At 37.2% G+C, this 26,560-nt stretch overlaps 1 protein-coding gene across 1 annotated transcript in view; it reads right to left on the bottom strand.

The window, feature by feature from the left end:
* Positions 1 to 3,855: 3,855 nt before the first annotated feature.
* Positions 3,856 to 26,560, bottom strand: part of DSG4 (desmoglein 4) — a 45,467-nt gene continuing 22,762 nt past the window's right edge. The window contains 11 exon segments of the mRNA XM_058556545.1: positions 3,856 to 4,623; positions 6,850 to 7,058; positions 8,421 to 8,484; positions 8,631 to 8,770; positions 11,877 to 12,182; positions 14,518 to 14,736; positions 17,479 to 17,618; positions 18,926 to 19,197; positions 24,881 to 25,066; positions 25,904 to 26,038; positions 26,303 to 26,469. Coding sequence (XP_058412528.1) covers positions 3,856 to 4,623; positions 6,850 to 7,058; positions 8,421 to 8,484; positions 8,631 to 8,770; positions 11,877 to 12,182; positions 14,518 to 14,736; positions 17,479 to 17,618; positions 18,926 to 19,197; positions 24,881 to 25,066; positions 25,904 to 26,038; positions 26,303 to 26,469 — 2,606 coding nt within the window.

The raw sequence follows: 26,560 nt of genomic DNA, 5'->3' as shown, positions 1-26,560 counted from the left end.
TACTTGGCCTAGCTCAGATCTCACTATCTTCAAGGAGCCTTCCTCAATTCCTCTAACTGAAATTAATTATTCTTTCCTTATTTCAACAGAAATTGGTACCTCTGGTACAAGAACTGTAGTAATAATTTTGTTGAATTTAAATCTAGTGGGAAGAGATGGTATTTAATTCCATAATTTATACAACATCTAGAATAATTTCTGGAGTTTATTCAATTGATTTGTTAGTTTATAGTGAGCATTTATTAGTAAAATAATGATTATATTGAGAAATTCTACCAGTGGCCAATAAATTAATTACTCCAAATCTTAATTTATGGAAATGAGTCCATTCTCTTGTATTATACACATAATGATAAGAGTAATAATCACCTAGTAACACAATGGGGAAATTTTTTTTTTTTTGGTAAAGAAGATTAGCCCTGAGCTAACATCTGTTGCCAATCCTCCTCTTTTTGCTGAGGACGATTGGACCTGGGCTAACATCCGTGCCCATCTTCCTCCACTTTATATGTGGGACTCCTGCCACAGCATGGCTTGATAAGTGATGTGTAGGTCCGCATCCAGGATCTGAACCTGTGAACCCCTGGCTACTGAAGCGGAGCACGTGAACCCAACCACTTATGCCACCAGGCCGGCCCTGGGAAAAGATTTTTTGAATGTGTGTTTGTGTATGGAATACTGCATACACCAAAGAGAAAATGAAACATTTTTTTCCTTATCACATATTTTTTATTGAAGAAATATATAAAACATTATTACATTCACTAATACATTGCAATCAGAAATATCTAGTTCAAAAGAGGGATTTTTTTTAGCTAACTCTTTTCTGAAACAAGTTTATAAATGCTCTCTGTCTTAATGTTATCCTTTCCCTTCACCTGATAAGACTTTTCTAAGAGAATTCATTTATTCATTTAATAATGCTATCCCCTCAAGTAATTCCATGGGGCAGGAGATAAGACTCGAACTATATGCTATTATATTTATTAAATCTCATTTCCAAGGCTTCTGGGTTCACTTTCAAACCCTAAAGTAAGTGCTATATCATCTTTATCTCCCAGATAAAGCAATACCCTAACTCTTAAGCAGTGAAGGGGAAATCTTGCTTTATTCTTTCTATTTTGTTTGAGATAATGTTTTTAAAATACACTAGTTTCAGAGGCTTGAGTCATATATGAGCATTACTGACCATCTTGGAATGATGAAGGAGTTCCTCCTCAGTGATAATGATAAGAGAGGAAATGAAATGGTTCTGGTCTTGTCTCCATGGATAATATAGAGGAAGGCATTCACCAGAAGTCGATTTCCTCTTTTGGAAGCATCTTTAGATCTTTGCATATTGATAGAGAGTTAGAAGAAAAGGTTCACAGAAAAATGTTCTTACTCTTCTGACAAGTGGTTTCACCTCCTTTTAAAATTTTAATCCGGCAGTTAAATGCTCAGTTCTGTTTTATTCTTCATTTCTCAGATGTCATAGTATTTTCAGTTCTAATCCCATTAGCACCTTATATTTAATTGTTCACTAATTATTTCATAATTCTTAGAATTATTGGCCTAATAGAATGCAAACTAAAAGAAATATCCACATCAAGATATGTCACAGGCTTGAATGCACATAAGATGTTACATGGCTGGTTGTTGATTGAATGTTAAAATGACCATGGCACCAGTGCTCCTTGGCTATCTTATAGATTTCATCAAATTATAGAGTAATGAAATGTAGCAGAATCTTGGTTGTGAACAACTAAAGTAAGGAATGGCTGTGACAACTGGCATTACATATAATTTGGAAAATATTAGAAAACATATAACTCACCTTTTGGCATTATGATGTTTTAGCCATTCGGCACTTAAACTTCACAAAACCTATTTTCTTTTTTTGAGAGATGCTTTTTCTTCCAATTAGGAAATAGCAAAGATCATGCAACAGGCCAAATTGGACCCTCTCCACGTCTGTTGAAGTGATAGTATTGAAAAGCACACTGGCCAGGGTACCTGAGCAACAGGTTCAATTTTTTTTGTTTTTGTGAGGAAGATCAGCCCTGAGCTAACATCCATGCCAATCCTCTTTTTGCTGAGGAAGACCGGCTCTGAGCTAACATCTATTGCCAATCTTCCTCCTTTTTTTTTTTCCCCAAAGCACCAGTAGATAGTTGTATGTCATAGTTGCACATCCTTCTAGTTGCTGTATGTGGGACGCCGCCCCAGCATGGCTGGAGAAGCGGTGCGTTGGTGCGCGCCCGGGATCCGAACCTGGGCCACCAGCAGCAGAGCGTGCGCACTTAACCGCCAAGCCACGGGCCGGCCCAACAGGTTCAATTTTTGTACCACAACTAGCTGGCTGTGGTCGTTTAACCTCTCTAGTTCTAGATTCCTTTTCTGTAAAATGAGAAAATTGGGCAAGAGATCATGTAAAATGCCCCCAATTCTGTGAAAGTTTTATTTCTAAAGGAACAAAATTAAACAAGAAACACCACAATTATTCCCTTCCAAAAGGAATAAGCCCTGAAAATAAGTTTATTTCATTTACATTGTCTCACTGGTCACATTATAGTTACTACTACACAGTTTACATATTTTACAGAATTAAGAAAAACTATCTTGCTGGAATTTCTTTTTCTCAAGCTGGTTTTATGCCTACTAAAAATAAGCAATCTGTGCATGTGTTTCCATTTCATTCATTCAACATAAGTAGCAGTGTTAAAAAGAAAAACACACTTGGTAATGGACTCAAATATTTTGTTAATTATTCTTGATAGGAACTCAAAGCTACATCCCCAGAGTTTTACTTTAAGTCTAGAAATGAATTAGAAGTTCTGTGAGGACAGGAATCATGTCTGTCTTCTTCATCTATATATTCACAGACCCAAGACCAGCACTCAACACATAGTAGCTTCTAAGTAAATATTGTTGAATATATGCATAATTACAGAGGTGCTTTTGGAGAATATCTGGCTGCCAAAAGAAAGCTCTATGACTTAGGTCAATGAAACTGATTAAACCATAGTTCATATGGTTTTCTGGCATGATTAGCAAGATTAGGGAAAAAATTTTGTGTAAGGGGGAGAACCTCTAATATTTCTCTAAGAACTGGTCCTACTGTAGTATTGTCATAATTTTTTTTGCTATTCTAAATTAATTTACAATTAATGATATAAATCAATAAAGTGCAATAAAATTCATCCATATTGATTTATGTATATGTGTATATATGCATACCTATACATATATATATATAATTCCTTTTGATGAACCATTTTCAGTGATGCATTCAGCTGGCAAACTCTTTCCGTGTATTATATTAAGCATGCCCTAAATATTGCATATCTTGAAAAACTGTTTGAAGAGACCAATGACTTCAGATCTCTAATGATAGATGCTCCATCTTCCTTTTCAGTTTCCTTTCGGAAATGTATATTTCGTTCACTTTTTCAATTAAAAATTTTTAATAGAAATATTTCTCTAAAGATAAAAATGACTGATGAATGCAGGAAGACTTCTTTTGCAACCTTCAAGAACAAGGGTGCCTTGGTTTACATAACCAGTTCTACAGGCCTGAAGGCCTCTAAGATTCACCTTATGAGTTATGTGCTGTTTACTAGAAAGTATCAAAGGATGTAACACACTTTCTTCAAGTTTTTTGGTACATTATTTAAAATCACAAAGAATTAAAAAAGCCTTATCTGAAGTGCTTAGCCATATTTCCTCCCCAAAAGATATAATCAAAGAGTAGCATTGAACATAGAATATTTGTTGACTGATAAAATGTTAAAAGTCGTTCATTATACATCTTTGATGGATATATTGGTGGTTACAAGGTGCAAGTTCTCCATATAAATACTGACCATGAGGCACTCACTGTTGAGTGTAATGTATGTTACTATACCGTGTTACTCTGTGTCGAGATGTCATTGGGGATGTGGAACCAATGGTTTGGCTTATGTGAATGTCTGGACCTACCATTTGTGTCACTTGAATTTCTGGCCCTACCAAAATACTGCCACTCGTCACAGGTCCCACACAACCGTCCGTCATGCTACTATTGCTCATGTCAGCCCTACCAGGACTAGACTGCACTCTCTCAGCATAGATTACATTGTGTGTGTTGGCTAACTCAGCAGGTACACAAATATCCCCTTGAACGTCATAGATAGGTGCCATTACTGTTTCGGTTACTACAACATTGGGTGCCAGCTGAGGATCAAAAACAATTGTAGTGGGTTGTGCGCATTGATCAGCAGTAGCGTAAGTCTCAGTCACTACAATATCCTTGTGAATCATGGGTTCAGGTATTGCCATTTCTGCCTGGAATTCAGCCTCCGAGAGAGTCATTCCTGAAGATTCATTAACAAAGTAATTAGGTCCAAGTAAAGGGAGGTCGGTACTGATAGGTATACAGGCCTGCTGTGAAGGAAATGGTTCTATTTCTGTGTCTAAGCAGATTTCAGCAAGAGTCCTAAATTTTGGATCTAAAGTTTCCATGTGGCTTTCATCTAAATCATCCACAATCCAACTGCAGCAACCGATGGAGCCCACAGGAGACCCTGCTCCCTCGTGGTCGTAAACGAGCAAGCAGTCCTTTGCTGGCCGACCTTCATCTTCATCTGCATAAGCACATGCTTTCTAAAATTAGAAGAAAAATAGAGAATTAGAAGTTTCTTTTCTCTTAATCAAAGAAGAATAACAACAAAGCGTTAGAGACATTTGATCTAAAAGATTTTATGGAATGAACTGAGAAAAACACTGCCTCTTTGCTGTATTTCTAAATAATTGGAATTTTTAAAGGAGAGCAGTGTGCATTAATGGTGCATAGAATTTGAATAAAGATGAATTTTTCTTATTTGAAAGCGAATAGATGATAATTTCTACATTTTATTCAGACTGAATCTAAGACAATGTTTTAATCTTTTGGATTTATGGTCTTTCATTTCTGAGGTGATCTAGAAATAATAAAATATAGTTACGTTAAAAATATTTATTTAAGGAGAGATATTTGATCAACTTAGACTAAAAGCATGTATAAAGATGTAAATATCTCTAAGCTTCAGAGACTTGTGTCAGAATGTTCAGTGAAGCTTTACGTGGCTTGAGTGAAGAGAGCTAGGATGTCTCTGGAGTTAGGTTAACAGGAGGAAGGCACTAAGAGGCGATCTGCTGTGATCTTCAAATTATTTTTAATGACAGACCCTTTAAATGAAATCCTAGGTAGGAGCCTGACCTGCCTGCCAGCTCTCTCCCCCGTTTCCTTCACCTGCTGTGGCCCTTGGTGGGTTCCATGAAATCCCATCAGGCCTGCCCAGCACCATCTGAAATCCCCTGATATAATCTGATCTGCTTTTATTTTATGAATAAAGTAATCAAAGGCCCAGAGAGGGTGAATGGCTTGCCCAAGACCCGAATGGTTGCAGAATACAACTTCAAACCCAACTATCCTCTTTACACTACATCTTGTGCTTTCCCTCTGGTCTAAATTCTACCAATAGAAATGAATGATTTTAGGTCTTGAAATCAATTATTTGCGAGTTTGATATTACCTTCAAACTTTACTGTTTAATATTTTAAATGATACCTCAATAATAGGATAATCCCATCTTGCCTGGGGCACAGATTAGCTGCTGGGGTGGGTGGTGGTGGTGTAAAAAGTGGCAGGAAGATGCACTGGTACTGTTCTGCAGAGGCTTTACCTGGCAGAAGGAGAGGCTGCGCCTACCACCTCTGAAATTGAGTGCTATTTTTTGCGTGTAGAGCTAAAATGTTTGAGGAAGGATGACCTCAGTGTCCATAGAGAAAGGAGAATGCATTTTGATCTTATTTGTCCTGTAAGGAATCAATTGTAACCAAAGGAAAAAATGCCCAGTGCAATTTTGACATTAATGGTAAAGCTTCTTTACTATTGTGATTTTTATGAATGATTCATTAAATATAATTTCTATGACATTTTTATGACACATATATAATTTGTGCCCATTTGTCAAATGTACCTAGTGGTATTGATCGCTTATTTAAATAATCGATGCTATTCATGCACAGCCTTCAGTGGCATTGGTAACCACCAATTTTAAGACAGTGCTTACAATTAAAACAATATCTGTAACATTTTTTGTTAAGAGCAGTGGTGAAACATGTAATACCAATAGGGAGTAAAACAGGCTAATTGAAATATGAGATAAATAGCTAATCAGGTGAAATAAATGTACTAAATAGGAATCCACAAGAGGATTTATCTACCCTTTGTGCTGTCATGTTAGGCCAACCCAGTGCCTCTGGAACTGCCCTCTGTGGAATGCTCATAGACCGATGATCCTTTCTCTTAGTGAGGGACATGTAGCGGATGGGGCACTGGATAGGGAATAGGAGACCTGGGTTCTAGGCCCTGATGTGTCACCAAGTCATGGTGCTGATTTGTTCCTGAGTTACCACTCTCTTCCCTCCCCTGTCCTGGCTTTTAATTAATTTTTTCTCCTTTCTATTGGAGGCACCTGCAGAGCAGGAAGGACACCATAAAGAGAGGACTTTACACACTTTTTTTTTCTTGATCAGGATCCTTGTGCTTTGCTGTTGCTATGGGAAACAAAGTGGCAAAACCAGAAGGAAGCAGAGGATAGAAAAATGGAATAAGGGATTGGAGAGTGATGAGAGATGCTAGTATTAAGATGTATAATGTCACTTGAATATGAAATGCTTTGGCAAATTGTCTTTCTGTATTTTAAGGAGAAGTGAAATATTTTTTCTTCAGGATTGGGATAGAGTTAAGAATAACTGAATATATTTCAGAAGAACCTCCTACCATTGTTATTATTAGTATTCAGTCTCAAGACTATTTTGTGTAACTGTGTGCAGGGGCATTACCTCAGAGAAATAGCTGTCCAAGAAGGCCACGTTCAGGCCGGTGTCTGCATATTCCCGCTGCGTTCCTGGTGTTGAACTCCTCTTCCTGGCTGTTCCCACTGCTCCTCCAGCCATCAGCCCAGTGGCTGTCCCTGGACCTGTGTTGAGTTCCACTCCTGATACACCCCCTTCAACCGTTTCTCCGCCCGCATAGGTGTTAGTGTAGATTTCTGAAAGGAGAGGGTGATCATATAACAGTACTTGAGTCGTCTGCATTGTTTATCCATGTGAAACACTGCCAGCCGCTGTCTGCTATGCACCACCACCACACAACCGAGAGTAGGTACTGGAATGCTAGGTAAGGAACAATTTGAATTACACCCACAATCCCCAGGCTTGCTGATAAAATAAATGTAAATAAACGTACAGAGGGAGCCAGCTATCAGACCCGGCCTTCCCATATTTGCACAAACTTCACCCCTAGACTTAAAGGTGTAGAACTAGCCAAGAGGAGTGGGGTTTCTGTGCCTGCACCAGTTCCTTCCTTCGCTGACTCTGGTAAGCTCCCCCGGCCTGTCTGAGAGGGCTTGCACACACTTGGCAACTCTCCAGAGCAAGGCCAGCCATGTGTTTGCAGAAACTGAAACTCATAGTCCTCATTCACCCTGGCGCTGGGTGGAGAGCTGGCTCTCATAGGAGCATGCAGTCACCTGAGGCTCCTTGCATCCAGAGGCCAGCTTGGGATACTAAGGAACCATCACTGAGAAATCTCGTGTCTGCCCTAAAATTGGGCAGCCTCTCTACTTTGCTCAATCATTGCTCAATAGCTGGGTATTTTTCAAAATTTTTGGGTATGTGTGGGACTGAAGTTAGGAGAGTGTAAGACTGGTGAGCCAAATGCATGTGTGAATTTAAGAAAAGTTCTTCAGTGTATTATTAGAAGAATATATTTGCTGCTTTTTCTTTTCTTTTTTTTTTGACAACTTGTATTACAAATAATGGCTATAGTAGCATTACTTTGTGCCAGGCGCTATTCTAATGTATATTTTATGACACACACACACACCACACATATACGTACATAAATAACATATATAACATATATGTAATATAATATATATTATATACCATATGTAATATATGTATATGTATGTATATGTGTATGTGTGTGTGTGTGTGTATATATATATATATATATATATATATATATATATATGCTCATTTACTCCTCACAGCAACACTTTGAAGTGGGGACTATCATAAATTCAATTTCAAAGATAAGGAAATTGAGGCCCAGAGACATTGAGTGTCTTGCCCAAGGACTTATTACTAGTGAGTGGCGGAGCTGGGAATCAAACTCAAGCATTCCGTTCCAGAGTTTGCCCTTTTAATTGCTACACCATACTTCACTGTGTGTAGTTTAAGACAGAAGGATAAAGTGGCCACTTCAAACATGTAACTTTCCCTCTAATTATCATCCAAGGACAGCAACAGATATGCTGGTTTTTTTTTAATAAGGTGCTTATACATGAACTTTGGTTGAATAATTTTGCAAATTTTGAAAAGAAAAACAGATTTTGGTGTCCACTGACCAGAGGAATCCATCCGATCCTGGGTATTAGAGGCTGTCATTGTTACACCTACATTTGACACATCCTGAAAAGAGAAAGAAAAGATGTTTAAAATAAATGCTTTGTATTAAAAATTGACATCTTTTTATTTTTGTGTAGTGTATAATTGTGGAGACATGCTCAATTTCCATTGAAACCCCACGCCTCTCTGGAAAGTGACAGTCCACTCACCCTGTCCTCGGGATGGGCCCCTTCTATTCTCCATGACTGTATCACTCCTTCTCCCCCCTCTGACACAGGAGCAAACCTTGCCCCCAGGCCTTCTGGCTGCCTCCGTTTGCAGCAACACATGAGCAACAAGAGTGGTGACACTGCCCAAGGAAGTGAAAAGGAAGAGTTAACACATATTGCTCAATTTAGGAAGTCATTGAATGGATCATTTTTTGGAAAGTGTGGCATTACATTTAGAACCAAAGGGATAAATACAAATGTAAGAAAGCATCAGTTTTCCCCTAAAGGATTGCGTATACATATCCATGTTTATAAATACAAAACCACCAATCACATAGACCTTTAGAGCTGGAATGGGGGGAGTTTGAGATCATGTAATCTGGGTTCTTTAGTGACAGATTAGGAAAGTAAGGTCCTTTCTTCCCTCTAGTCCAAGACTCCTGAACTGGTTGGTGGCAGATCCAGGATTCAAATCCAATTTTCTGATTCCTACTCCCCCATGTACATGCATGTGCATTTATATATGTGTATGTATACGCATAAAATCATCTGTATAACTTTATTTGTAAGACTATGTATATATGTGTATATCCATGAATAAGTATGTATTTACCTCCACGGGCACATGTATATGTGCAGGTACCTGGATATGTATATGTGCAGGTACCTGGATATGTATATGTGTACACATAGACCATCTCTGTGTATATATATATATATTTGCACATCCATATAGAAACCAATATATATGAACCCATGTAACCAAATACCATATATACACATATAAGTTAAACACAAAATCAATATATGTAAGCAAGAGGATTGGATACAAGAGTCAGTTATGACTTAGAGATAGGACTCTTTATTCAACCCTTATTATATTTACATTTAAAAGCAATCAATCAAATATCACCCACTAGCTTTAATTGAGCTATCTACATTTATTATTTTAAGACTTTGTCTACAAAATATAGTGGAAAATTCATCTCAATTCTACACTTTAGTTCATAAATATAGATGCTTAAGTTTTCTAAGATTCTAGAAGACACTCAGTTTAGTTCTTTGGATCCACTCTAGTTGCTTTTTATACTTTTCTAATGCCCTAGCATAACATGCATTCCACTGAATGGGTTAACTAGCAGTACAGAAAAAATCAAGGGTTTTCTTTTTTTTCTTTTTTTTTTTTTGTGAGGAAGATCAGCCCTGAGCAAACATCCGTGCTAATCCTCCTCTTTTTGCTGAGGAAGACCGGCTCTGAGCTAACATCTATTGCCAATCTTCCTCTTTTTTTTTTTTTCCCCCAAAGCCCCAGTAGATAGTTGTATGTCATAGTTGCACATCCTTCCAGTTGCTGTATGTGGGACGCGGCCTCAGCATGGCCGGAGGAGCGGTGCGTCGGTGCGCGCCCGGGATCCGAACCCGGGCTGCCAGTAGCGGAGCACGCGCACTTAACCGCTAAGCCACAGGGCCGGCCCCAAGGGTTTTCTTGATTTCATTAAAAGTGTTAATTTGGCAATTTTACCATCTGTACCATGAACGGTGAAAGGTCAAGTTATACATCTCCAGAGAGCCTCCCAGAAAATGACTAGAATGGTAGCCTCTAGGCAGCTGCCCCACCTACACTGTGTTTCTGTGCATTTAGATGTGTGCAGGGTCATGCATCATATGGACATAAGCTCTGTCTAACAAAGGCACTAGCTAATAAAAGGAAAGGAAAGTTTTCAACACAAACCAAATACAGTTACTGTATGCATAATCTCATTTGGAGCTAACATCAAAAGTCTTAGTTTGAGGCCCTTTGGGAATATAAGGTTTGGGCCAGGATCCCTCCTCCCACCATCGTACTGCCCCTCCTGCTGCATAATAGACTCTGGGCTCCACCATGAGAAAAAGTGACTTTGTCCACAAGCATATGCCCCTCCTATTCTACAGTCAATTTAACGCTCATGTTTTCTTGGCTTGGTTAAGGAAGAGTCATGAAATGTTGAGTGCTAGCCAGCTTAATCTGGGTTTTTAACCCTGAATTGCACATTAGCTTCACCAGAGGGCTTAAACTTGCTGGTACTTGGGTCTCATCTTGAGTACTCTTGCTTGGGCGTGAGTAATTTTTAAAGATCTCCTAGTGATTTTAATGTGCAGCTGGGATTGAGAACCACTGACTTCAAGTTAAGCTGATTCCTCTACTCAGTTGCTGTTAGGTCATATTCTGGGAAAATATCTCTATATCATTATGAAAATTGCTCATGGTCTTTGTATAGCCTTAAGAACTCAGATTATTTTAGGAAAGAATGTCTGCCCAAAGTCAGTTGTCATTTTTTTATACCTCAAAATGATAATGTTTTAGTTTCTATTTATCAATTAAAACATATTAATATTAGAGTTTGAAGAATTTAGTCAGCTTTAATTTTAGAATCCAATTTTTGATCTCCACAAAATCTAAGTATTGCAAAGGCAACCTAATATGCATGAAGCATTTCTCCTCTGAGGACCTACATGTTTTAAAAGATGGTTTAGGGAGAGGAGGACCCTTTTTGAAATTTTTGCTTTGACCACGGTCCTAGTTCAGACACTCATCTGGAACCCAGAGGCTAATTCTTTCTTCTAGGCTCTTGCCCCTGCTTCCTACGACACCAGAGTGAGCAGGTCACCTGAGCTCACATGTCCTCACTGACTCCTCGTTGCCTGTGGACTGAAGCCCAGAATGTTCGGCCTAACGCGAACGTTCCTGTGATGGCTCCCAGCCTACCTTTTAGCCTCTCCACTTCCTGAGTGTGCTATGCCCTTCCATTCCTCTCCCTGTTTATGTTTGTGTTGTTCCTTTGTCCTAGATGGCCTTTCAGATTTCCCCACACACCAACTTCCTTCTAAGAAAATCCTCAGCTTTAGCCACCTCCTCCATAAAGACTTCCCCAAACTTGCCACTTGGGCTTAATTGCTTCTGCCTGTCTACTCTTAAAGCAGTTTGCTGAAATTTTCATTACAGGATTTACTTCATGCTTTGCTATATTATACTTACGGATTTGCATGTGTTTCCCATCTTTATGACCCTCATTAACCCTAGACTTTCTTAGTTATCATTATTGAACAAGTACATGTCCTTATCAGTCCCATTGTTTATTTCCAAATTTCCGTGAAAATTGCTAGAGATACCAAATAGAAATGTCCAAATAAACCTAACCATTCCAGTGGGCCTGGTTATATTCTTATTTTGAACTGTTGAAAAGAAGGATTTAATCCAGTACTTACAAAGCAGTAGTAAGAGGCCCAGCACAATCATGCCAATCCCTGTCTGTCCGAGACCAACATTTGAACCCCCAGTTCGGTCAACAGTGACAGGCCCATATATGTCACCGGTAATAGAGCTGCCATGCCCGGTGTAGATGCCCGTGGTAGTAGAGTACAAGCACATGTGGTTGTTGTCACAATCGCAGGCCTGCAATGTCACTATCTGTGCCAATTCACACTCTCTGTTATAGCTGTCCCTCACTAGGATTGGGATTTTGTAAATTTCATGATGTAAAGTCTGCGCAGCCGTCAGGATTGCAGAGGTAGCTGGAAAGAAAGAGAGGAAAGAGAAAATGAATTAAAATTCTTTGGGGTAACCCTTCCTAATTCCCAAGACTAACTTAGGGCTTGATTTTTTTATGCTGCCTTAGTCACAGAGCTCCCTGTACTTCTTGTTCTTTTTTAACGTTTATAATTAATTGTTCAAGACTGCTTCCTGCTGGATTGTTATTTCTAAAAAGAAGGCTGGGACCCTGCTGCTTATTTCCACAGCAAAAACACTTGGCCTGTACTATGCACTTAATCAATATTTGTCTAATGAATGAAGAATATTAAGGTGAAAGGAAATATTAGAAGTCTTCTATTTAGTATTACAGATTACAAATACCCTCCTTAAGACTGTCGTTTGTCTCTTATTCAACATTGCCCATTCATTTAAAATTATTCTAATAACTATTATTATTCTCCTAATTCTTTGTGTTACCATTGCCTATCGATTTCTTTCTTTTTTTTTTTTTTGGTGAGGAAGATTGGTCCTAAGCTAACACCTGTTGCCAATCCTCCTCTTTTTGCTTGAGGAAGATTGGCCCAGAGCTAACATCTGTGCCAGTCTACTCCTAGTTTGTATGTGGGTCACCACCACAGCATGGCTTGATGAATGGTGTAGGTCTGTGCCTGGGATCTGAACCCATGAACCTGGGCCACTGAAGTGGAGTGTGCTGAACTTAACCACTATGCCATCGGGCCGGCCCCTGCTTATTGATTTTTATAGAAACTATTGCTTAAAACATTGGTTGAAATTTATCAACCTAATGAGGGTTTAGAGATGATTAAATTTACACCTAAATCAAGAATGGTAATTATTAATCCATAACACTCAATAATTATTATTATTATGATTTATTACTTTCAGTTAGTTATATGAGAAGCCAGCTATGTCTACAAAAATGTAACCTGTGCACTAAGAATTGAATAAAGCAATGCCACAGCATATTAGGTGAAAGTTTATTCTGTTCTTCAACACCAACCTTGAAAGAGGGCTCTAGGAATATTATCTCTAGTATGATTATATTTTTTACTGGAAAATCTATATCATTTAAACACCTTTACCAGCCTCTACCTTGAACGTTTTTTATTATATTTTTACTCATAATATCTAGGATCTGAATGAGGAAAAAGTGGTTAGAAATTATTATTTAAGAATGGGATATTGGGCTTTATAGGGAGAGGTGAATTCAGAGTTGTCTTGACTTTAATGGAATTGCTTTAATATGCTTAGCTTTTTAAAATTAAAGTGGTTTTGTGGAAAAGAGCTAAAAAGCTTTATGGTGCAAAAGAGTTGCCTATTTCCTCCTTTGACTGAATCCTTAGAGGTGGCATTTTTTTCTGGCATTATTTTAGGGTTTGTCCTTTCTGTGAAAGGAGAAGCTTGGTGGCTTCAGAGAGGTGGGAAGTATTTCCTCTCACTTTCGGCTCTGCAGTCTGACCCCCATCCTAACCACCCCCACCCCCCAAAATCTTTCCTATTTCCCTAAATAAATATGAGATTAGGGAGCTATCTTAGCTCAAATGAGGTCCTTTCACAGCATTTCATTTTCTATTATACATTTAACGTTTCAGGAAAAAACCACAAAGTATATTGTGTTATGTTGCCTGAAATTTACTCTCAGTTTTTAACAATGTCAGGCCTTCATTTTTACATGGCAACAATTAGCACAAACACACATGCTACTTTGGGATCTTTACACTTTACATACTTTGGTTTATGCATTCTATTGTATCTAAACCCTTTACATAATTCTAATTTTAATGCTGTATAGTACTACATCTTAATAATGTGTACCACAGTTCGCCTAACCATTCTTCTACTATTGGGCAATTTGGATATAAATTTTTACCCTTACAAATAAGTCTGAGCTCATAGCTCTTTATAAAAACAGTGTCATTGATCTTATGTGGTCCTAAGTGAGTAGAAAATGTGTAACTGTATCTATGGGCTACCAGAGTTTCAGAGACATTTAAGTGACTTGCTTGAAATAATTCAGAATAGGGAATTGTGACATCTGTTGAGTTTGTCAAGGGTTCTGTTTATTTCAAACTGATCAAATATTGGTTTAGCACCCCACCTATATAAAGTCATGGATAAACTGATATTTACATACTACTATGTGTAATTTCAGTATTGATAAAACATTTTTATTTTGATTTCAGTTCAAAATTTTCCCAAATGTCCTAAAAATGTATATGAAAGATTTTTTTATTTAACACGAATATGGCAAGAATCATGGAAAGAAAGAGAGAATATTATTACATGACGACTAACTATTTGCTAATTGTTTTTGCTTTTGGTCTTAAAGTGTGAGCAAGTTTGCATTCTCCTTACCGCTTATCGATCTGATATCCCATAAGTTAGCTGTCCCTGGAGGCTGATCATCAACACAGAAGGTAAAGGGAGACCCATAAGAATGGTCATTGACAGAGATAAGGATGGATGGAGAGGCAATGCAGATGGTGTCTTTTTCAGCAAAAATGACCGGACAGTAATCATTGACATCAGGAATTTCAATACATATGGTTCCCGTAGCTGTTTTGCCAGAGCCATCTGAAAGAGCAAAGCATTATGGGTGTTGGGGTAAGTGATGTCAGGGAGAGCATTCTTTCTCATATCCTGTGACGATGCCACAGCATATAGGGATAGTATGAATGAGTCCTGATTTGGTGCATAACAGGTTCCTGCCTACTTCAATGACCTGAAGCCATTCTTGCCTTTGCTGGCTACCTTCCAGCCACACTGGCTTCTTTTTAGATCTTTGAACAAGTTTCTTCCTAACTTGGAACTCTTGTGCATTCCATTCACTCCTCCTAAAATGTTTTTCATTCCTATTTCATTCTACTAACTCCTACACATCCTAAGATACAAAATTAAATGTCTTTGCTCAGAGAAGGTTTACTGCTTTCTGTTCCCACTCTGGTCTAGTGGTTAAGATATGGTGCTCTCACTGCCACGGCCCAGGGTTGTTTCCTGGTCAGGGAACCACTCTACCTGTCTGTCGGTTGTCATACTGTAGTGGCTACATGTCGGCTGTGCAAGATATGCCAACAGTATTTCATATATCAGCAGGGTCACGTGGTGGACAGAATTCAACAGAGCTTCCAGACTAAGGAAGCTGGCCACCCAATTCTGAAAAAATTGGCCATGAAAACCCTATGAAAGCAGTGGGGCAAGGGAAGGTGAGAGGATGGTGCAAAAAGACCAGGCAGGGTTCTGCTCTGCTGTGCACAGGGTCCCTAGGCGTTGGAATTGAGTAAGGACACTAACAACAAATTCCCACCCTGTCCCCATAAATGAGACCCCCAAACTAGCCTAGAGCCTTCCATTCAGGATGCTTATTGAGTCCTGTGTTTGTGAAAATAACCACAGTTGAAATTAAATAATTATTTGTGTATTTTTTCTTTCTGTTTTCACTGTTTATTTTAATTTCATCCCTTAGATGCTATTCCTCTCTGAAATGGCACTTCTGAAAACAAATATAAATTTATTAGATTTTTTTCCTAACACATTTGAAACAAATTTTGGGTTAGTATAGTTTATTAGGAAGGGCAGAGGACCAAAAAATAGGAGTCTGGGCTTTTATTCCACTTTTCTACTTTATGTTCTGTTACAATGAGTAAAGAATTATTTTGTTTTTAACTTGTGAAGAATCTTAGTTTTCTCATTTGTAAACTAGAACATTATCATTAGGGTATTTTACTAGGTCATTTTTGAGAAGTTAATAAACTTCTTTTCAAGATGTTTTTTGCATGCATGTTTTTTGCAGTCATTTAGTAAGTTGAATGATATTAAACCAGGAGCTTATCTATATCCTGCATGGTTTGTACAGTATGTTCTTATACCCTATTCAGCATTGGACTTCTAGACTCATTAGAGAGACATCAGATTATCCCATAGACTGTTTTCTGTATCATTCTCTGATCATCTGGAGCTTTCTTATGGCCTCGTGGTGTGGCAGCTCACAACGTGCAGTAGCTGTTGCTGACTGCATTTGCTCCCTGATGGCATTTGCTGTAGGAAGTGCTCTGCCTCTTCACCTGGTGGCCGAGCATCCTTGAGCAAACTTATCTGAACCATCTGGATGGCTCTGTGCTGGTGCAGGTTCTCTGCTTAGGTGAATAAACAATGGCTCTTACTTTTAGTTTTCTGTCGATACATTTTGATAGTTTCTGTCTCTCTCTTTATTCACTTTAAATGATTAATTTTTATTGTAGTTTTTGAAGATTTTCACATATGACCAATGCACAAACATAAGCTGAGATCAACACGGTTAGAATCCATTCAGGAACAGGCCTTCTAGAATACTGATAATAAATAAGACTATGTTATTTATATAACTGACCCAGATGTTAAAAGTGACACGTGCAGGATGAAGACCAGAGTACATGGATTGTAATTGCTTGGGTATTATCATGGTTTCTTATACCACCCATTTATTTTTCTCTTTGTTTGGCTACTGTAAAGCTCAGATATAAACTTAATGCAAACCTTTAGTATCTATTTTCTTTTAGGTGTGTATCTGAGACATCTATTGTCCTCCATCTGTCTGACCTTTTTCTGTTTTTTGTTCTGTAGTAGTTGTTTTCCCAGGCACTGTTCCAGACAATCACTAACTATTGATAAATAAATAAATTCCTGTTGCTATTCACCAAGAGGAATACTTAGTAGATTTTCCCACATGAGAAGCAACTCATTTACAAATTAATTCAGTGCCTCTGCACTTACACCTTTTGATTTGGATCTTATATTTGGAATAATCTTGTGCTTTCTTGGTCCTTCACATCTTACGTTGGACAACATGTCTGATTAAGCAACACTCACACAGGCTTCTTGTAGCTCAGTTTTAGTGGCTCTATAATAACTATACTCTTTGGGACACTGCCTTTCCCACAGGTCATCCTCAAATGAACTTTGTGCACACCTTGTAGCACTTCCTTTAAGTAAACATTCCTGACATACTCTACAAGTTGAATTAACCACCTCAAGAGATGAGACCATAAACAGGAACTGAATTTTATTTATATATTTTAGCTTTTATGCTTTACACTGTAAGTCACATACAATCCTTTTTTGGAAGTGGGTGAAATAAATTATGACTTAAATGTAAAGGATGGTTATAAGTGTACTGAATTCAGTTCTTAGTCTAAGGTATTTTGAACTCTTTATAAGTTTTGCAGACACCACTAAAGGATATATTTTATCTGAGTCAGTCTAATATCAACATTAGAATAATATTTATATTTAATGTAATAATAATAATTTTATTAAAATATTGAAAATCAACTTTCTTACCATCTATAGCCAGGATCTCTGCTGTGTATATCCCATTGATAATATATTTTGAGTTTGTATCAAATTCCCTAGAAAATTGTATCTCAGCAGTCCTTGAATCAACTTTTAACCAGCTGCCTGCATCATGTCCTACGATATACCTGTTTTTAAATAAATAAGTTCATCGTTATGCTTATCTGAAAGTTGGTAATTTTAAGTCATATAAGAACTACAGTGTGTTAAACTTATATATGGTGTTTGCATGCTTTACAGCAATAATTGTCTTGGTTTATAAAATGTATATATATTAATAAAATTCTGGTATTTAACATATTAATGCACAAGTTCACAACAGAGTTTTAAAATTTCATAATTCTTACTCTTCTAGCTCTTAATATAATTGTTAATAAAACATATAAGTCTATTTCAGGTCTGTATATTAAATCATAGCAATATTGAGGGAATATCCTTTATTCACATTCACATGTGGTGTATTTTATTTTTCCTAGATTTTAAGGCATATTGGTTTCAGAGCACCTCATTGTTGGCCTGTTAGGGGTTGTGGTATCCTCTACTTGGCTTGTGTGTATGGGTTTTGTTACATATAATGGATTCAAAGTGCTTGATCTTTTTGGAAGAAGATCTGGTCTCCACACCAGGCACAATTTCGTGTCCAAGGCACTTATCTGACATATCCTTTTTTTCTATCCCACACTGACAGACTTCATAATTTTCATTGTCTGTTAATTTGTTGGATGATTAAGTAATCAAGACTGTTAATATCAAAGTAATTTATAAGTCAATAGACTTTGTTCACTCCAAAAATATTGGGCAGAAGGAAAGAAGGACAAGGGAAAGATATAAAGAATACCTATATCATTCACTATAGTTATTTTACCAAATATCTTACATAGGCCTAATTTGTGTATAATCTATGTATCTAATGGCCCTAATTCCTACCTTTCTATTTCTCCAGTTCTAACTCTCTTCACGCTCGTCAAATTTCTGAAACACCTGTTTTTAGCTTCTTCTATTATCTTTTTTTTTTTTTTGGCTTAGGTTAAGCAGAGGATTGGAGTTAGCCTCAAAGTCAGCTAGCACAGGCTTTAAGGAAACAAACATCTTTTATGCTGTCTTATTGTGTACAACATGGCTTCATCAGCCCAGGTCTAGGGTGGTACAACTGGCCATGAAAGATCAAAGAGACTCACAGAGTAACTGTAGGTGGCTCTTCGATCTTACAATTGCTCCCTGGACATAATTACTCTTACAACCAGTTGGAGCCCTTACAGCCTCTAAAACACTATTAGAATTCTAAGAAAATGTCAATGCCACAGTAGTCTTCTAAAACAAACAAATGAGCAAGAAAAGCAAAGCAAAACTCCAAAAGTATTTCAACCCACACACCCTAGCACACACTGCATGAATTAACACTGGACACACCACACTTTGTCACTCTAACAGGTACCTGACATTTGTGGCAGGATTTCCCGTGTCCAAATCTATAGCCGTATATGTGCCAAGCACATAATTCATTGAGGAATCTCCTCTTATTCCTTCTCGAACACTGAAAGTCATAGAATTTGGATGAAATGTGGGTCCTTCTCTCACATTAACAACCTGAATTCTCACAGGCGTTGAGTGCATTCGGAATTGAGAAGCAACTGAGTGATGAAATTCAGCTTCATTTTTAACTCCAATGCTAAGATGAATATTAGGCACTTGTTCATAATCCAGCATCTGAAATGAAACAGCAAAAGGAATCTCTTTTCGTAGAGTAAGAAGCCACGGTAAGAAAACAACACACTAGAATAAAGCCCAGGAGGTATGCAATTCAGATTTTGAATTGATAAAATTTTAAGTATTATTGCATTAGGTATTTCAGATATGTTATCCCATTTATCTTTTGGCATAATCAGGTATAAAGGTCATTGAAGCCTGTGACTTTAAACGGGACTCAAATTTTGGAGTTTTGAACTTTTTACATAAAAACACTGAAATGAAAAATGATCTTTCTTTCCAAATGAGATGTTTATGAAAAGTGAAAAACTTAGAATGAAATAAAATATGTTCACAAATATTGAATGAATAAATAGGACGCAGGCTTCCTTTGTAGAATTCACATCTGAGAATCTCTTGACAGTATAATCAGCAGATTAAAGGAACTAATTTGTGTGACGTAATTGAATATGTAAATTTTTTTTAAAAAAATGATGCAAACAGCTTCTAAAGAATTCATGATTATCATAATCAGCCCTAAACTATACTTTAATTGTGCTGAGTCTGGTGGACAAGAAGACTCCTTCACAGGGCACAATCGAATAAGTAAATACCATGCCCAGAGAAAAGTCACCTTTGAAATGGGTTCTCTGGATAAAGATGAGTAGAATCTTTTGATCCAGAATGATTGATGTGATGACATGAAAAGTCACAGGTGGAAAAACAGTTGTAAAAGAGGGAGTATTGGGCAATGTCTGTTTAGAAGTGTTCTGGAAGCTAGTGTAAGCATCACTTGCAACATATTTACCAACAACAGAGGTTATCAGTGCTATCAGCAAGACCCTGAGATAAATCTCTGCTTCTCAGGGAAATTCTATGACCTCATGAATGCTTTCTTAGGTTTTAGTTAAATTCTTCACAAGAACTAATAAGACATAAATATTCAAAGCAATTCGTTTGGGTTCTTGTTGGAGGCTGGGTCAACATGCCTCACTTAAATTTCAGCTGAAATCCTTGAGGTTTGGAATTTCTATTGCTTTCGTACATCTGTTCCCCTCCCTGGTCCACATAATGCCTAGCAGAAAGGTGAACATGAATTGTGTCCTCAAAAGTGAATTTTCAATTAGAAGAGATCCCTCTTCTACAACCTAATTTTTATTTTCTAGAATTACATGCTATCTCCAAATAAATGAAAAATCTGGGATCCTCTCTCCTGATAGAAAAATCTCTTGGGGTTTTCTTATTTATTATTATTATTATTATTATTATTATTATTATTATTATTTTGCTCCCCCTTCTTTTTGTGCCTTCTTTTTTTTTTTTTTGGTGAGAAAGATCAGCCCTGAGCTATCATCCATGCTAATCCTCCTCTTTTTGTTGAGGAAAACCAGCTCTGAGCTAACATCTACTGCCAAACCTCCTCCTTTTTTCCCCAAAGCCCCAGTAGATGTATGTCATAGTTGCACATCCTTCTAGTTGCTGTATGTGGGACGTGGCCTCAACATGGCCGGAGAAGCGGTGCGTGGGTGTGCGCCCAGGGTCCAAACCCCGGCCGCCAGTAGCGGAGTGCACGCACTTAACCGCTAAGCCACGGGGCCGGCCCTGGGGTTTTCTTATGCATATACACCGATGTGGTTTTGTTTGTCAGAAGAGTTCTCTCCTTATTGAATGGAGTGTAGTGAAAATATATTAATATGTCTCTAAAGCTATGTCAATTAGAGAAATTCACAGACTGTAGGGACAGGAAATTGGTTGAAGGCTAATCTTCCCTCTAACAGGGAAGACAAAAGATAGGGGAAAGGCAGAGAGTCCTCATCCATTCTTTGCAAGTGGGCCCCTTTATCAAGGGTCTTCTGATTGTGCCCAGAGGTCAGGGCTGTGCAAAGAGCAATAAAAACAACTGTTTACCACCAAGTTTCTGCTTAGAGTTAGGATGGAGAGGCTGGAAAAGCTGTTTCTTCAGTTTAAGGCATGACTGAAGAACAATCACTTACAAAGGATATGCAGGTGCGTGTTAGAAATGGGGGTGGGGGGTGGAGGGTGAGCACGGCCTGTGGGGGTCTAGAGCAAGTCTCAGGAAAGGCTCAGCATGAAGATGACCCTTCCAGAAATAGGTTTGGCTTCTGGTGGGTTTTTTGCTTCAGTAAATTGCAATATAAAAGCTAAGCTCTTAGAATCTCACAACCAGTTTTTTTTGTCTGATATGATATGACACTGCTAATTCTCAGAGGATGCTGATTCATTTTAGAACTAAGTGTGAAAGATGGAGGAGGTTAGAAGTCTCCATCCAAAAGGGGCAGTTTTTCTATGTCAGGGAACTAAGGAAATGGTCAAATATCTGCCAGGGTGTGTATGGTCTGCTTTTCAGGAATTGACATTTTCTGGTGCAAATGTGTCTGGAAGAGACCAGCAGGGCGCACAGTTGGGAAGTAGCTTACAGAGGTGAACAGACTCAGAGGGAAAAATCTCAAGGTGCTAGTTTTTTTCTAAAACTTGTTTTGTTGGTCACAAATGACATGGTGAGAAATAGAGGTGGCAGTTAATTATGACTCTGGAATCAGCGGGACCTGGTTGGATCTTGTCTTTGTCATTTGTCACCTGAGTGAACTTAGACAAGTTAGTTTTCCTCTTTGATTTTGTTTCATTTTCTATAAAAAAGGAATCTTCCCAGAGTTGTGATAATTAAATGAGATAATATGCATAAAGTCTCTATACACACAATATAACCCAATAGCTTGTGTTTAGTGATTGCTTAATAAATATTAAATAGAATTATTATAAAAATAGAGACCCAATATTTGTTAGAATTCTAAGTGGGTAGCATTTTGCTTTTCTCTTCAGTGTTGAAGTGAGTGTGTATATGTACACACATATATTTATATTATTTCTTAGTATTTCCTTACACATTTATCAGTAAATACCAAAAGGATGTTATTATTGACAGAGAGATTTTTGATTTTCTTAAAGATTTTCTCTTGTTAAACTACAGGTTCATTGAGAATAGGGACCATGTCTCATTCACCTGCATATCCCTGGCACATAGCAATTCTCAATAAATTTGAGTTGAACTGAATCACTTAGAGTGTCCTCAGACTAAGAAAAGTGCTATAGAAAGCTTCAAAAGCCCATGGCTGAGGGGCCATTTTCTACAAGGTTAAATGGTGGCCTGAGTGACCATTAAGAGGGTGCAAGGGGACATTAGTGACTTCATTCCAAATGCCAAGTCATGGGACAATTACACGTACGTTCTCTAAAATATGTAGTTCTTTTGGCTATGTGCTAACATACATATTAAGGTTTTAAATTTCATTTTAATTAGCCTCTCCATATTATTTTGGTGTTTTTAAGCATATTTTTTTTTTCTGCTCTCTTTAAGAGACTTGGGAAGTTATCATCCAGGAAAAATAGATACCTTTGATTACACAACATCTAAAACTACCTTGACCAATTTTTCATGAAATTGAATTTCTAACAGTTTTCTTTTTTGGCAATAAAGTAAGTATATCTTTAAAAAACTTTTAGCTCTCACAGAAGAGGCATTATATGTCATAGATAGTACATTGCCTGAATTATGAACATATTTTCTTTTTGATTTTTATAATTTTATGTAGAAATTATGAATTATGCAGTCAAGCTCAATGACTCCCATTTGGATGAGAGCTGCACCATTAGTTTCAGGTAAATATCAATATCAACACTATCCTCAAAGTTTTGTGAGTCTCTACAATCTTCTGTACACTGGGCCAGGTGCTAGGGATGGAAAGATATTTAGGTCAAGTTGTTTACGCACAAAGTTCTTACTATTATTTTAGTAGTTTGGGAGGCAGACCAAAAGCAAAGAACGGGTACATATTACAAGATGATATTCAAAGTCAATGATTAAGATCGTAAGATGATAGGTAAGAATTACATCACATGTCTAGATCTTGATTTTTAACCAAGATACAGGGTTGAACAAAGTCTGATCCCTGGGAAAAAGCTTGAGTAAATATTTGGAATTTGATAAGGTTGTGGGTGACCTCTTGTCTCTCTCTTCCAATCCATGTCACATTTGACAACGGCACTTACACCTGCTCCCTCATTTCTATTTTTACTGCTATTGCCTTAGATTAGATTCTTAGCACCTCAGGACTTGATTAATGTAATAATAATTTTTTTAACTTTAATCTTTCCAGAGTTGAGCTCATAATGTTACTGCTATTTAAAAAATTATCTTGAAGCTTTCTTTGGCCTATAAGCAGGGGTTGGCAAACTTGGTTAAGAGCAGAGAGTAAATATTTCAGGCTTTGGGGGTAATATACAATTTCTGTTTCAAGCATTCAACTTGCCATTGGAGTGTGGGTGGAGTCAGAGAAAATAAGTAAATGAATGAGTGTGGCTATGTTCCAATACAACTTTATTTGCAAAAAGTTGGCAGGTCAGATTGGGCCTGTGGGCCATAGTTGGCTGAGCTCTGGCCAAAAACAATGTTTCTCAAGGAAGGCCATGGTGTATTCTTGTAGTCCTCTTGTTCTATTAAGGAATTTTGAAATTTTGTGTGTTCATTTGAATGATAACCTTAAAAAGTGTGTATAGATATTTTCCATAATTTTGGTTATCACCTCATAAATTAATGCATCATATGATTTCAGTGCTAGTGGTTGAGTTTTATGGTAAAGTAATAATTGCTCCAGAAAATTGCAAAGAGAACAGAGAAAAACTCAATATATAAACAATATGTTTGCATTAGATGAAGCCTAAATGGTTTTCTAATACACTGTCTGAAAAAAGTTTCACAGTAATTGGAATAGAGAATAGTAGTAAGAGAATGGAGTAATCACAGTTCACATTGTATGCCAAACCAAATGCGTGGTGTCTATTAGTAAGTATTTTCATAGCTCTAACTTCTATTTCTGTTGTTAGTCGTAATTTTCTTTGAGAAAAATTAATTTATCTTATTCCATTAATGTTAATTTGAATCTTATTGGTTTGTAGTGTTATTTGTTTCTGATTTGTATTTTTAGATTTGACTGTTGTCCGTAAAGTAAAAGCATAAAGTAGTTGAAGAGAAAATAATCCATAGGAAAAAGTCAAACCCTGTAGTTCAATATTCAAGGTTCTGAGCGGACTGACTCCAACTCGACATCTCTGTTTTTGCATCTCATTGCTTTCTTCCAGGAATACTCTGCTACAGCCCCACAGGGTTGTTCACCATGCCCTGAACATGCTTTACATTTTCTCACCTCTGCGTGTTTGCTCATTCCATTACCCACATTAGCAATCTCAGTTATAAGGTCCTGCTTAAACCTTATTCCGTGAGGTTTATGCGTGAAATCTTATCAGGCAAATATAACTCGAAAGGATCTCACCTCTTATCTCAGTATCTCATATTTAACTCATTTGGCAATTAATTATGGTTAATATCATAATATCTATACTACTATTTATTATGTTTTTAACTCTCATATTATTGTCTAATTTGGGGGTCTTTGCTTTGTCTTCTCAACTAGGTATTGGGCACTATGAGCTCAAAATAGCCTTTTTATTTCTTCTGGTAAATAAATATTGTGTTGCTGGGCTGGAACTCTCAGACTGACACAGTAAACTAACTAGGGCAGTTGTCCATATAAATATATTCACGATTATGGATTTTGTACGAAGATTCTGTCTCTAAGAGTATTTTGAAACTTCTTTGGAAGAAAATATTGCAGATCCCATACTGTACCTTGACAACTTTCAGAATGCCTTCGTTGGTTCGTGGGTCTGTTTGAATATCAAACCAATTCCCTTCATTTCCAGAGAGAATTAAATATTTTGCCAACCAATTATCTGTGCCTTCTTCATCAAGATCAATTGCTTGTAATCGTATCAGTTCCGAACTTAGACAATTCTCTTCAATACTTGCTGAGTACTGAAATGACATAGATCAGTTTTATAATCAATGAATTTTCAAAAGAGGAAAGATATTTACAAATAAGTAATTATTTAAAATATAACAACAAACTATGTCAATGATTTTTGCACCATTATTAAATGCCATATGTCCAATCAGAAATATAAGAATAAAATGATTATAAGATGATAAAACTGATTTGCTTGTGTTGTATGTGAAATCAAGGTCAAACCGGCACTTTGTTTCATTTTTTTTGCCTATTTTTAGTTTTCCTTACTTCCTTCTTTTACTGTAAAGGGCCAGATAGTAAATATATTAAGCTTTGTGGGCCAGAGACTTCGTGTTGTAATTACTCATCTCAGCTGCTGTAGGATCAAAGCAGCCACAGACAACATGAAAAGGAATGAGTACAGCTGTTGGTCAATAAAACAAGTTTTTACCAAAACAGGCGGTGAGCCAGATTTGGGGCTGCTGTTTTTGATTTTATACTTCTTTATGCCTAAAGATGAAAATGGAAGTTGAGAATGTTTTGGACTCGTATAGAATTCATTCAGCAAATCATCAGGCATATAAAGATTTATCAATGTTATTACATGATTTCCAGAGTTTTATTAATAAGTTTCCACATTTCTGTGAGTAGAGAGTATGGAGGAGATAGTGTGTTGCTTTCATAGAATAGTGACTCAGAGCAAACATGCAGTATTAAGGTGTATTATTATACATAAGAAGTTCCAAGGTTAATACAGCAAAGCTGAGTACATCCATACATGTAACAGAACCAGGTTCACAAACTAGCAGGAAAGCAAATCAATTATTGACACTTATGGAAAAAGGATTATAAGAGTAATAACTTACAGAAGTTTTCTCCAAGGTGGGGAAATTATCGTTGACGTCTAAAACCTTGATTCTACATTCACACTCGGAAGACAGTCCATCTGTAGCTCCATCCCGATCTGAACCCCTCACGAGGAGGTTATACATACTGTGTTGCTTAAAGTGGAAAAGAATTGTAAGACTTAGATCTTGTTTTGAATAAAATCCAATACATTCTAATGTTGTTATTCCACTTTTCTCTTATAATTTTATATAATCTTTTAATAATTTTTTCTTTTCATAATTTTCCTTAAAAATAATGGTTGGATTATTTTTCCTTCCCTCTTTACTTTGGAAGAAGGGCATACATGGATCATGTCATCTTCATCTTTTCAAAATTGAATTCTCTCTTTCTTTTCATTCATTCATAGAAGGCTTTACCTCTCTGTCCAGGAAACTTGACGTGGTGCAGACTTCTCCAGTGTGCCTGTTCAGGAGGAACATTGGTGCACCTGCTGGCTCCTGAGAGATGATCTTATAGGCAATTTTAGAATTCAGATGATTGTCTTCATCTGCATCTGTGGCACTTAACTTTACTACCAGTGTGTCTAGAAATGAAGATAGAGATGGAGAATGTTTGGGACTCTGTTAGAATCAATTCAGCGAATCATCTTGTAGAGGAAGAAAGAGTGGTCTGCC

Source organism: Diceros bicornis, chromosome 16 (assembly GCF_020826845.1).
Source record: "Diceros bicornis minor isolate mBicDic1 chromosome 16, mDicBic1.mat.cur, whole genome shotgun sequence".
Classification (NCBI taxonomy): Eukaryota; Metazoa; Chordata; class Mammalia; order Perissodactyla; family Rhinocerotidae; genus Diceros; species Diceros bicornis.
The sequence above is the reverse complement of the archived record's forward strand: the minus strand, read 5'-3'. Positions and strand labels throughout refer to the sequence as shown.